This window comes from Schistocerca americana, chromosome 3 (genome assembly GCF_021461395.2).
Source record: "Schistocerca americana isolate TAMUIC-IGC-003095 chromosome 3, iqSchAmer2.1, whole genome shotgun sequence".
Classification (NCBI taxonomy): Eukaryota; Metazoa; Arthropoda; class Insecta; order Orthoptera; family Acrididae; genus Schistocerca; species Schistocerca americana.
In genome coordinates, this window is record NC_060121.1 from 157,464,995 (window position 1) to 157,478,477 (window position 13,483).

Consider the following 13,483-nt stretch of genomic DNA (forward strand, 5'->3'; position numbering starts at 1 on the left):
TAGCAAAGAAAATTATTTTGAATTAACTTTTTTCAGCAAGTTAATACACTTGTTGGTTCACTGCATAAAAAGAATGTCTTGGATAGAAGAACTGCAAGGCATTGCAAATTAGTATTCACTGCATTAATCCTACTCTTTACACTAGAGCCTCTATTAATTGCCTGTGTCCCTGTCACGTAATTGTGTGTTAATGGTTGTAGTGAGCAGATGTGTATAAAGTGATTTTGGAGGAAACAAACAGTTAAGAGGAACGTATCACCTAAACCATACAACTTGTCTCTTGCAATCTCTTCCTCAAGGATGGTAGTCATAAATGAGAACTGAAAAATGGGTATCAGTCTGTTCTGTCTTTCTTTATTTTCATAGGCACATCTCAAAGTGACAGCTTCTATAACCCTCTTGATGATATGCTATTAAAATCCTGAAAATAAACAGTGAAATATAATTGAATGTAACAATCACCCATACTTCATTAATGAAGCAAAAAAGTGAAAGTAACTCTTTATTAACTTCAGTAACCATCAACACAGATGGATATCCTTACAAATACCAAATAACTCCAAGAAAAAGATGAACATTATAGTGATTTTTTCCATTTACAAAATAGTATGCATTAGTTCAGTCATCCACAAAAGCTGGCACTAATTCAGTCCTCACAACAGCAGGGAGTTATCCCTAATGCACATTTCAGTTGAAAAACAGTCAGTCCTTCACTAAGTGCTTATGGGTACACTCACTGGCATTTTATCCTGTCACAACACTACAGAATCAGTACTTCTTTAAAAGAGTCAATATGCTAGTTGCTCAAGATGCAGATTCATCAGGCAACTCATCTTCACTGTCAAGCTTACTGCCACCACTGCAGATGCGACATTTGCAGCATACAATGCACGGTGCAGCCAGCAGCAGCAATGGTGAAGCCACAAGCAACAGGATTCCAAAGCCAGCAAATATTCCAATCACCTGGGTCCGGTGCCAGATGACAGAGGCCCGTGAATGGCCTAGTTTGTTCTTGCAAGGTCCTTTATCGTAGTGCCGTAGAAGGAAGTCATCCTGAAAGAAAAAGGAGAAATTTGCAATTTCTTATAACTGTAACAACAAAACATAGTTTAAAAAAAAAATCCTGATTTTGGATCTGTGAAATATGTGCAAAATTCTTTAAACTGTTTCATTACATTCTTTCTTATGAGAAAAAACTGTTTGTTGCGTAATTTCCAACTTTGTCAAAGTTTTCTTTGCAGATTCCTGAACTTTTATCTCAAATATATAAAATACAATTTGATCAATTAACTACAAATTTTTGATACATTAAAGATACTTTTGCAGAATCCTAGGGAAGTAAATTTGATGCAGTAATAGAGAAAGAAATGATGTCAATGGATAGGGATGGGTTGTTCACTATACTCACTCATCATTTGATACACAAACATAGTATTGTATAAGCTAACTTAATAAAATAAAATAAAAACAGTGTTATAGTTTGGCGTATGCAGATCAGCTAGTTCATGTTAAGAAGTCACTTTATTCCATTACTGTTTGCTAATACATTGTTGCTGTTTTCAGTACATAGACTGGTTTGATCCAGCTTCCATGCTATTCTATCCTGTGCGAGTCGTCCTGAATCTGCATACTGTAGAAACCTACATCCTCCTGAATCATTGTATTCATCTCTCTGCCTCCCTCCACGACTTCAACCCCGTACACTTCCCTTCAGTACTAAATTGGTGATCCCTTGACGTTTCAAAATATGTCCTATCAAGTTGTGCACAAATTTCTTCTCACATCAATTCTGTTCAGTATCTCCTCATTAGTTACATGATCAACCCTTCTAATCTTTAACGTTCTTCAGTAGCATCACATTTCGAAAGCTTCTATTTCATTTTTGTCTAAACTGTTCATTGTCCATGTTTCACTTCCATACATAGCAATGCTCCATACAGATACCTTCAGAAAAGACTTTTAACACTTAAATCTATATTCAATCTTAAGAAATTTCTCTTCTTCAGAATTGCTTTTATTGCCATTGCCAGCCTACATTTTACATCCTCTCTATTTCGGCCGACACCAGATATTTTGTTGCCCAAATAGCAAAACTCACCTACTACTTTAAGTATCTTGTTTCCTAATTTAATTCCCTTAGCATCCCCTACATTCCATAATCTTTGTTTTGCTTTTGTTGATGTTTATCTTATATTTTCCTTTCAAGTCACTGTCCGTTCCCTTCAACTGCTCTTCCAAGTTGTTTTCTGTCTCTGACAGAATTACAATGTCATTGGCAAACCTTGTTTTCATTCCTTTTCTCTGAACTTTAATTCCTACTCCAAATTTTTCTTTTGTTTCCTTTACTGCTTGCTCAATATACAGATTGAATAACATTGGGAAGAGGCTACAACCCTGTCTCACACCCTTCCCAACCACTGCTTCCCTTTCATGCCCCTCAACTCTTATAACTGCCATCTGGTTTCTGTAAAAATTGTAAATAGCCTTTCGCTCCCTGTATTTTACCCCTGCCACCTTCAGAATTTGAAAGAGAGTAATCCAGTCAACATTGTCAAAAGCTTTCTCCAAGCCTACAAATGCTATAAATGTAGATTTGCCTTTCCTTAACTTATCTTGTATGAGAAGTTGTAGGATAATCCAAAATGATCTTCCCCAAGGTCGGCTTCTACTACTTATTCACCAGATGGAAGAGTCTTGTCATGGCTGGATCTCCCAAGGCTACCAGTAGCTCTAACAGTATGTTGTCTACTCTTGGGGCAGTGCTTCAACTTCAGTCTTTAAGTGCTTTATCAAATTCTTCATGCAGTATCATATTTCCCTTCTCATCTTCCTCTATGTTCTCTTCCATTTCCATAACATTACCTGCAAGTACATCTCCCTCGTACAGACCCTCTATGTACTCCTTCCACCTTTCTACTTTCCTTCCTTTCTTTGCTTTGCTTAGGACTGGTTTTCCATCTGAGCTCTTGACACTAATACAGGTGGCTGTCTTATGCTTCTGCATCCTTACATTTGTCCTCAGCCATTCCTTGCTTAGCTATTTTGCACTTCCTGTCGATCTCATTTTTTAGACGTTTGTATTCCCTTTTGCTTGCTTCATTTATTGCAATTTTATATTTTCTCCTATCCTTGATTAAATTCAATATCTCTTGTGTTACCCAAGGATTTCTACTAGCCCTCACCTCGTTTACCTACTTGATCCTCTGCTGCCTCCACTATTTCATCTCTCAAAGCTACCCGTTCTTCTTCTACTGTATTCCTCTCCCCTGTTCTTGTCAATCATTCCCTAATGCTCCCTCTGAAACCATCTACAACCTCTGGTTCTTTCAGTTTATCCATGTCCTATTTCCTTAAATTCCTGCCTTTTTTTGCAGTTTCTTCGATTTTAACCTGCAGTTCATACCCAATAAATTGCGGTCATAGTCCACATCTGCCACTAAAAATATCTTGCAATCTAAAATCTAACATTATATAATTAATCAGAAACCTTCCAGTGTCTCCAAGTCTCTTCCACATATAAAATCCTTTTGTGTGGTTTTTAGACCAAATGTTAGCGATGATTAAACTATAGTCTGTGCAAAATTGTACCAGGTGGCTTCCTCTTTCATTCCTTCCCCCCAGTCCACATTCGCCTACTATTTTTCCTTCTCTTCCTTTTCTTACTATTGAATTCCAGCCTCCCATCACAATAAAATTGTTGTCTCCTTTAACTATCTGAATAATTTGGATGGTAAGTAGCATTCAGCTAAATCCTAATCAGTGCAACATTAACAGTCACTGCATACAGATTAGTAATCAAATGTGCATATTTTTCAGGAATACCTTGCTTATTATTAGGAATACCTAGCTTAGAGTGGTGTAACAAGCATAATATTCAAATAATATGAAACTACTTTCTAAAGAGGAGACATAGTCATACGAAGGTTAATAATTATCATAAGCACATATTAGCTTCTAAAAATATCATTGCACAAATGTTACCAACTAAATTTTAGTTTGTGAGGTGCAAAAACAGCAGTGAAATGCTTTTTATTGCATTTCAGTAAATAAGCTATTATATTTAAATACATCATTTCTTTCCCTGTGCATAAACAGGAATTAAATCTTGCACCAGCAACAACATCTATAACAATATTGCAAAGGAAATGGAACATAGAAACAAAAAGGTGCTGGTGTGCAAATTAATTATAGAAAGAGGGGAGAAACAGGTGTGGGGAGGGGTGTGAGGGGGCAGTTCCAAAAGGACTGTAATTCAAGCACCTACTCCAAGAAAAAAGGGAAGTGGACACTCACAATGAATATTCAATTGATGATACACACAAATGTGTCATTAGGCAGAGATTTTTGCATTATTATGAATAATACAAGGAAATATCAACTCTGGGGAAACTAAACAGCTTTTGTCATACAGACCTGGATTTAAAGGCAAGAAACAGAAAGTGATAAAATTGTTCTGTTGGTTGGTTGGTTGGTTGGTTTAAAAGGGGGGAAAGGGACCAAACTGCGAGGTCATCGGTCTCTTGTTCCAACTAGAACAATTACCCAAGGGAAAGAAGAAAACAAAGAAGACGTACGGAACAATAACAGGAGAAAGGAAGAACCTGAAGAACGACAGAAGGACAACAAACACTACAATGGACAAAACAAACAAAACAAGAAAATCACAGGGAGATGCAAGAAACAGGGAGAAGAGATTAAAAACAAGAAAGCAGATTACCATATCTGGCTGACCATGAGCATAAACAAGCAATAAGCCAGCCACTCTGCAACACATTAAAACCTCCGCCCTAAACGCCCTAGGGTGGAGGACACAGAGTTACAAAGGACATGCAGTAAAACTCAGATCAAATGATAAAACCCACGCTCACGAATAAAACATAAAACTAAAGCTGCTGTTGAGGCATTGTCGCCCAACACCAAAGGTAGGGTGCTGGGAAAGCTAAAAGTCCACTGCAGAGCAGCAAGAGGTAGACTGTCATTTGGGAGCCACAGCAACACTGAGGTGGGTCCTCATGATGGAGGAGGTGACCATATGTGAGCCATGTATGGCCAATGTGGAGCTGACAAAGAACAACTGATTCCCTGTGAGAAGCCCACACGGAAGACTTCCACACATTTGCAATCTCATTAATGACACACAGTTCGTTGTGCATACTGTTATGTCACTCCATCTCCTAAAGCCAAAAAACCTTGTGGCGTAAGACAGACGCAGATCAGTTTCAGGGATGCCAAATTCCAGGAATGGTCTCCGTGTAGCCTGTTTGGTCAGTCTGTCAGCAAGTTCGTTGCCTCGGGTTCTGACATGTCCTGGGGTCCACACAAACACAACGACTGGACCATTCCAGGGCAGAGATGGACTCCTGGATGTTCGCTACCAAAGGATGGCGAGGGTAACACTGCAGCCAGCAGGCTAGGAAAGCTGTTCAATATGGCACCTGTGGACATAGGCGAAGCCAACATTACCATCAGCCATCTATCCATCGATGTAAACAACTTCAGAGCCCCGGAACACGTCAAGAATCGAGAAGAAGTGACAGTGGAGAGCGCCGGGGTTAACGGAGTCCTTAGGGCCTTGCAAAAGGTCCAGACGAAGCTTCAGACGAGGTGTACACCATGGAGGGGCACGTTAATGGACCTTAAGTAGAGGTGGTAAAGGGAAGGACTCCAGTTCGGAGAGAAGGGATCGCATGCAAACCGCAATCATGAGCCCTGACCTGGCCCACCGATGTGGGAGATGAACTGCCATGGGTGGGAAAAGGAGACGGTAATTCGGACACTCAGAACTACGAATGTGTGCAACATAACTGGCGAGCAGTTATGCACGTCGGATCCGCAATGGAGGGACTCCTGCCTCCACCAGAACACTGGTCACCGGACTCATTCTAAAAGCTCCTGTCGCTAGGCGAACGCCATGGTGGTGCACTGGGTCAAGAAAACGCAATGCTGAGGGTGGCGCTAAACTGTAAACCAGACTCCCATAGTCAAGGTGGAACTGAACAAGGGCTCTGTAGAGCTGCAGCAGCATAGAGCGATCTGCACCCCAGCAATTGTTGCTCAGGCAGCAGAGAGCATTGAGGTGCTGCCATCACTCTCACTTAAGCTGATGAAGGTGAGGTAGCTAAGTCAACATGGCATCGAAAATCAGTCCTAAGTATCAATATGTCTCCACTAAAGTGAGTGGATTGTCATTAAGATAAAGTTCAGGTTCCAGATGAACAGTATGATGCCGACAGAAATGCATGACACACGACGTCGCGGCTTAAAACTGGAAGCCATGGGCTAGAGCCCATGACTGCGCCTTGTGAATGGCTCCCTGTAGGCACCGCTCAGCAATACCAGTACTGGAGGAGCAATACAACATGCAGAAGTCATCCGCATTCAGAGAAAGAGAGACCAACAGCCCTACAGCTACTGCTCAGCTGTTAACAGCCACTAAAAACAGAGATACACTCAATACGGAGCTCTGCAGAACGCCATGCTGCTGAATACAGGGGGAACTATGGGAGGCACCAACTTGAAGACAAAAAGTAAGGAGCGACAGGAAGTTTTGGATAAAAATCAGGAGTGGGCCCCAGAGACCCCACTCATACAATGTGGCAAGGATATGATGTTGCCAGGTCGTGTCATATGCTTTACGGAAGTCAAAAAAGATGGCAACCACGTGTAGGCATCTGGAAAAGGCTGTTCGTATGGCAGACTCAAGGGACACAAGATTATCAGTGGTAAAGCGACACTGGTGGAAACTGCCCTGACATGGAGCCAGTAGGCCACGAGACTCCAGGACCCAACCCAACCACCGACACACCATAGGTTCCAGCAGCTTACAGAGAATGTTGGTGAGTCTGATGGGCCGATAGCTATCCACATCAAGCACCGGGTTTGAACACTGGAACGATGGTGCTCTCCTGCCAATGAAATGGAAAGACACCATCGCACCAGATCTGGTTGAAGATGATGAGGAGATATCCCTTGTAGGCAGATGAAATGTTTACTTATCTGACTGTGGATCCGATCTGACCCAGGAGCTGTGTCGGGGCACTGTGCATCGGCGCTGAGGAGCTCCCACTCTGTAAATGGGACATTATAGGGTTCACTGTGGCTTGTAGTGAACGAGAGAACTTTCCTTTCCATCCATCATTTGAGGGTGCGAAAGGCTGGGGGATAGTTCTCTGACACAGAGGCTTGAGCATAATGCTCAGCAAACTGCTCAGAGCACGCCATTGATGTTAACGCCAGGGACACCAGTTGGGGTCTGGTACCAAAAAAATTGTCTGATCTTCGTCCAGACTTGGGAAAGTGATGTATGGCATCCACTGGTTGACACATACCTCTCCCAACACTCCTGTTTCCCTCGTTTTATAAGCAGGCGAATGTGGGCACAGAGTCGCTTAAAGGCTATTAGGTGCTCTAGGGAAAGGTGTGCTTATGTCGCTGTAGAGCTTGTTGATGCTCTTTAATTGCCTCAGTGACTTTCGGTGACCACCAAGGGACTGTCTTTCGCCGGAGGCACCCTAGAGAATGAGGGATTGCGTTTTCCGCCACAGAAATTATCGTTGTAGTGACCTGCTCAGTCACAACATCAATGGCACCAATTCAACAGTGACAGCAGAGGTGAAGGCTACCAAGTCTGCCTTGTTTATAGCTCATCTGGGTAGGCGTCCATGGGCATGACGCCGGGCGAGTGACAGGAAGATGCTGAAGTGGTCACTACCACACAGGTTGTCATGTGCTCTCCAGTGGCTAGATGGGAGAAGTCCTGGGCCGCAAATTGGTAAATCAACTACCATGAGCCACACTGAAATGTGTGGCAGCCCCAGTATTTTAAGAGGCAGAGGTCGAGTTGGGACAGAAAATTTTCGACATCTCTGCCACAGCCAGTAAGCATGGTGCTACTCCAAAAGGGGTTATGGGTGTTATTATGGAGTTGATCAATCACTGCAGCCAATACGTTCAGGGGTACCGCACCATCTGGAGGGAGATATACGTTACAGACAGTTATTTCCTGTGTCGTCCATATCCTGACAGCCACAGCTTCAAAAGGCGTTTGAAGTGGCAGAGGTTCACTACATACTGAGTTCAGGACACAAACGCAAAATCCACCTGACACACTATTATATTCGCTATGGGTCTTGTAATATCCCCTGTAGCCGCGAAGGGCAGGGGTCCGCATTGCCACCAACCTGGTTTCCTGGAGGGCAATGCAGACAGCAGATGTAAAGATTATCAGTTGCCATAGCTCAGCCAGGTGGTGGAAAAAACCACCGCAATTCCATTGGAGGATGACGTGATCATGAGACTGGGAAGGCATGGAACAGTCAATGAGGCAGTCTACGCCTCAGGGTCACCTGCTGCCTCAGACTTATTTCCTGAACAAGCTATATCCATTGTGTCTGAAGGTTTGGCGAGATCTAGGTCCTTAACAGATGCCAGAATCTTCACCTCATCCTCAGATGCAGAGCTTGTAGGCGGCGGTGGTGTGGGTGCCTTGCCAATTCCCTTGGTCTTGGGGGTCTTCTTACTGGATTTCTCTCGCTGATCCTTGGGTTTCTCTGGCTGGGAGGGCTTCACTGATTCAGTCTCCGGGTCTGATGATGATCATGAAGCCCTACAACCAGCTGGTTTTGGGCACTTCAGCCACTGGCGGGTGTCATCTTTCCCACAAGCACAAACCTGGGAAGGGAGTGACCCAATGACTCTTTCCTAGGAAGAGGAGCCGAAGAATACTTCACTTCTCTGGCTGAGAAGTGGGGAATGGTGTCCCCGATGGTAGGGGGTACAGTGCTCCTGAGGTAGGTGCTGCGGGCGCAACAGGAAGGGAAGTGCCCCCCCCGCCCCCTCAACCACCCCCAAGGGGGCAGGTGTAGTCTTCCGGCTCTGAGAGCTGACTGGAACTGATGGGGCTACAACTGTTCTCGTAGTGGTGCCATAAGCAGTCTGGTGAGCAAGGGGGAATGATGCTCTCTGCAGCTGACACAGATGGGGGCGGGGCATGTTGAGTATTGGGATGGGATGGACGTCCACAATCTTGACCTGTGATGCTGAAAGTACAGAGGGAAGACATATGGCTGAACTTCTAGCACTTAAAGCACCGCATTGGGGGACGGATATATGGCTTGACATCACAGAGGTAGACTATCACCTTGACCTTCTCAGGTAATGTGTCACCCTCGAAGGTCAAGATGAAGGCACTGGTCCAACCTGATTATCCCTCAGACCCTGATGGATGCGTCGAACGAAACGAACTCCTCGTCCTCTTAAGTTGGCATGCAGATCGTCCTCAGACTGCAAAAGAAGGTCTCTGTGGAATATACTACCCTGGACCATATTTAGGCTCTTATGAAGCATGGTGGTAATGGAAACATACACCAGCTTGTCACAAGCGAGTAATGTCCGTGACTGGGCAGAGGATGCCATTTTTATCAAGACTGACCCTGACCGCTTTTTGGACAAGCCCTCCACCTCCCCAAACTTGTCCTCTAAATGCTCTACAAAAAACTGAGGCTTCACCAAGACAAAAAAAGTCCTCATGAGTTCTTGTACATATGAAGTACAGGGGAATAAGGTTCACTGCCATCCTTAGCCTGGCATTCCTCCCTTGGTGTGGCTTGGGAGGGAATGATTCAGGATCATACTTCCTTGCATTGTATTGAGACTTGGAACACTTCAAGACTGCTGGCGTTTCATCACCAGCAAGTGATGATGTGGTATGCCTCATCACGCGCAATCCGTCCTGATGCCACCCACTCTGACCAGGGGCCGTCCCCACAGGTGCCACCCAGCTGCAGCAAAGGCCACTTGGCAGAATGGCCATGGCCATTGCCAGGAGTTCCGATGCCCAGGGCATACGTGGGGAGTTAACGGCACAGGCATCAACAGAGCGATCCCTGTGTAGTCAGGAGGCTACAACCAATAGGGTATATGCTAGCCCCACCACAATGAACTGGCTACCGTGCTGGATACGAGGTGCAAGGAATTCCATGGTCATTGTCGGCACAGAAAACGACACTGCCTAGTGGGTGGAGGAAAACACACCCAGGAAGGTGTCCTTGCTCAAGAGATGGAGGATGAGACTGCAATGCCACGATGAGAAAGTGGGCTAAAGATCTCAATATATGGTGGACACGCTGCACCATGTAAGACGCCCTTCCCCAATTGGCTTGCTCTTCAGGAAAATTTTGAAAAATGGAGGTCAAACCCTACAGGGGACCATCACATAAAGGCCGAAAGGTGTGAGACTCCTTTCAGTAGCCTCTTATGACAGGCAGGAATACCTCAGGCCCGCAGGGGGAATTGTTCTGTTCATGAAATTTACATTTAAATGATATAAGAAGGAATGAGTAAAGATAGATGATCTACATTAGATTTTGCTGTAAAAAAAGTATCATCATAATTAAAGTGACCAATGACGTAGTTGAGGTGCAATGTGGATCCACACACCTTACATCTTGAAAATATGTTGGCAAAGTGATAGTGTGAAAAGCAGTGTCACACGAAAGTGCTGGTTAGCAGTTAACTGTCGCACTTCTCAACGATAACACAAGTTTCGGGTTATTTCTCATACATGGTTCAAAGATGAGAACTCTGAATTATCATTCATAAATGGACAGATATCTGTATGGGGAGAAAATTGGCAACTCACCCTAAATAACGAAAAGTATGAGGTCATCCACACGAGTGCTACAAGGAATCCGTTAGTTACATGATAAATCAGTGAAATCTAAATGCTGTAAATTCAACTAAATAGCTAGGAATTACATTTACTAACAACTTAACTTGGAAGGAACACTTAGAAAATGTTGTGGGGAAGGCTAACCAAAGAATGCATTTTACTGGCAGGACACTTAGAAAATGTAACAGATCTACTAAGGAGACTCCTTACACTACACTTGTCTGTCCTCTTTTAGTATACTGCTGTGTGGTGTGGGATCCGTACCAGAAAGGATTGACGGAGCACATAGAAAAAGTTGAAAGGAGGACAGCACGTTTTGTATTATCGTGAAATAGGGGACAGAGAGTCACTGAAATGATACAGGATTTGGGGTGGACACATTCCAATCACCAACTTTCTCCTCTGAATGCGAAAATATTTTGTTGACACTGACCTACATAGGGAGAAATGATCACCATGATAAAATAAGTGAAATCAGAGCTTGTACGGAAAGATATAGGTGTGGCCCAGGTAAGCTAAAATGTTGGACAGACCTGCGCTAGATTAATAAAAAGTTAGGTATGATCCTGGCAGGCCAGTTATCAGATACTTAATGAGCCACATTTGAGGTGTGACAATGTGAAGGAACGCCAACTTTCGCCTGTTTATTCCAATCACAAACATGTAAAACAAAATTTGTCTCCTTCCGACTGATCTGGAATCTCGTAACTGGAATTAGGTATGTAGTTACAATACATCAACCACCTTGCTCTCAGAGAAAAACAGTGTCTGATGCTTTTGTTCTTGTAACATTAGAAAACTGAAGAAGTTTGTATATTATGTTAAAAAGTTGTGCTGTGACATCTGGGGGAGAGAGATTTTGATAGACAAGAACACTGACAATATAATATCAGTCAATATGAATTTGAGCAAAGAGTCCGTGACTGAAAACGCAGATGACAAATCAATAGACACATCTGAGGAAGACAGAGACCAACCAAATAAAGTACTGAATTGTCACGAGCAGCTAAGGTAAGATAAATGTACTGTAAATCCTGTTTTTGTTCTTACTGTAGATGTTCAGTGCGTGACAGCACTCCTGTTGTAAGAGTACATGAAGCCTTGTTAGTTTGGTTCACTGGGAAAACAGAACATGATGTTTTGAGATATGATGCAGTCCTGTAAAAACAGGCACTAAACATAACCAGCAAGCTAGCCAACAGTGATCCTAACTTCACAACAAGCTAAGGTTGGTTGGGAAGATGGAAAGCTCATCAGCTTTTAGTGACAGGTAAAATTTTTTAGAGGGATACACTGACTGCAGAATACTTAAAAAAGAATTTTAAGCTATTTCCTCCAAAAGCTAATCCACATCAGATTTATACTGCAAATGAATTTGGACTAGTTTATTGAATGCACCAGAAAGTCACTAGCTTCCAAATTATATGACTTGGCAATGTGTTACAAAAGTGCAAAGATACATTACAGTTTTGGCTTGTAGCAAATCATCATAAATTCCCTCCCCTCCTGATAGGTAAAAACATCCACAACCACTGAAACTTGTTAACTGTTCATGTTCACCAGTAGTCTACAAATAACAAAATAATGCATGACTGGACAGTCTTTCACAGAAGGCCACCTTTTTTACTGACAATGTGCAGGTACATCCAGGAGTGGAGCACCTCATCAGTGGTGACACCTGAGTGAAGTTCTTCCCTTCTAATGTTGTGTCTCTTCTGCAACCAATGGATTAAGGTGAACTTGAACTGAAGAACATAAAAAAGTATAGCAGTATACACATACTGGGGAAATTAACTGAAGAAGATGGGGAAGTTGGTGTGATTTCTGGTCCGAAATCAGTAAATATCACAGATGTGATTATTATGGTTGCACCTTCTTGGGATGAAGTTACTGAACTCTATATTCTGAAGTCATGGAAAACAGTATGGCCCCACTATATGTGAGTCAAACATTAAACAATAGTGTCATGTGTGTCTGGTTGCAGAAAGACAGTGACATGGGATACGGCCTGATGACCAATGACAAAATTTTTATTGCTGCCTGTTGTACTACAGAGAATAACTGTGATAGTGAAGTGGTCAACAAGAGTAACATTTCAGAGGAAGAAATAATGACTCAGCTGTAAAAACTAATGGTTTATCTAGAATGTCAGCCAGAAACAACTTCAGTCAAACTGATGATGGTGAAACATCTAAGCGATTGTGCTGCTCTCAAGTGCCACAGGTTTTAAACTAAAGAAGCATACTCACTATTTTAGTAAATACATGTGAGAAGACTACAGTAACTATACACGTTTTAAGTGCCAGTAAATGTTTCATGTCAGTGCCAAAATAAAAGGTTTTTTTATTGTAGTCCATATTGGTGTTTTTGCAGTTATATTCCGATTAAAATAACTTTGTGATGACAAGATTGCAGGGGAAGGGGGCAATGTCAGCAACATGCAGCCAGCTACATTATGCAAGGCTCATTTTGCATGTACCTACATAACTGGCAATAGGAGTGTATGTGTTGCTCAAGAAAGAACTACACTTGGCTGGCAGCTGACCTCTTACCACTCAACTCAATCAAAAAGTAATTTTAAAATGAGCATAGTAGAATATTTCCAGACTATCCGAGTTTTTGGTAATGCAGTATGACCTAATCTGGATAAACAAGGTTCTTGAGTAATGCTGCTCTGAAACTTTGGTTATCTATAGATTACACTATTCATTTTTCTTTGGTCAACTTTCTTCTATTCTTTGACCCACATGTTGTCTTCTGCTGTCCATCAAGCAGCTTCTTTAGAAAATGCCACTTCAAGATGTCATTTTTCTA

At 42.7% G+C, this 13,483-nt stretch overlaps 1 protein-coding gene across 1 annotated transcript in view; it reads right to left on the minus strand.

Moving 5' to 3' along the window:
* Positions 1–489: 489 nt before the first annotated feature.
* Positions 490–13,483, minus strand: part of LOC124605938 (E3 ubiquitin-protein ligase RNF144A) — a 133,487-nt gene continuing 120,493 nt past the window's right edge. The window contains exon 4 of the mRNA XM_047137897.1: positions 490–1,053. Within this exon, the coding sequence (XP_046993853.1) occupies positions 805–1,053 (249 nt within the window). The 3' untranslated portion in view covers positions 490–804. The remainder of the gene's footprint in view (positions 1,054–13,483) is intronic.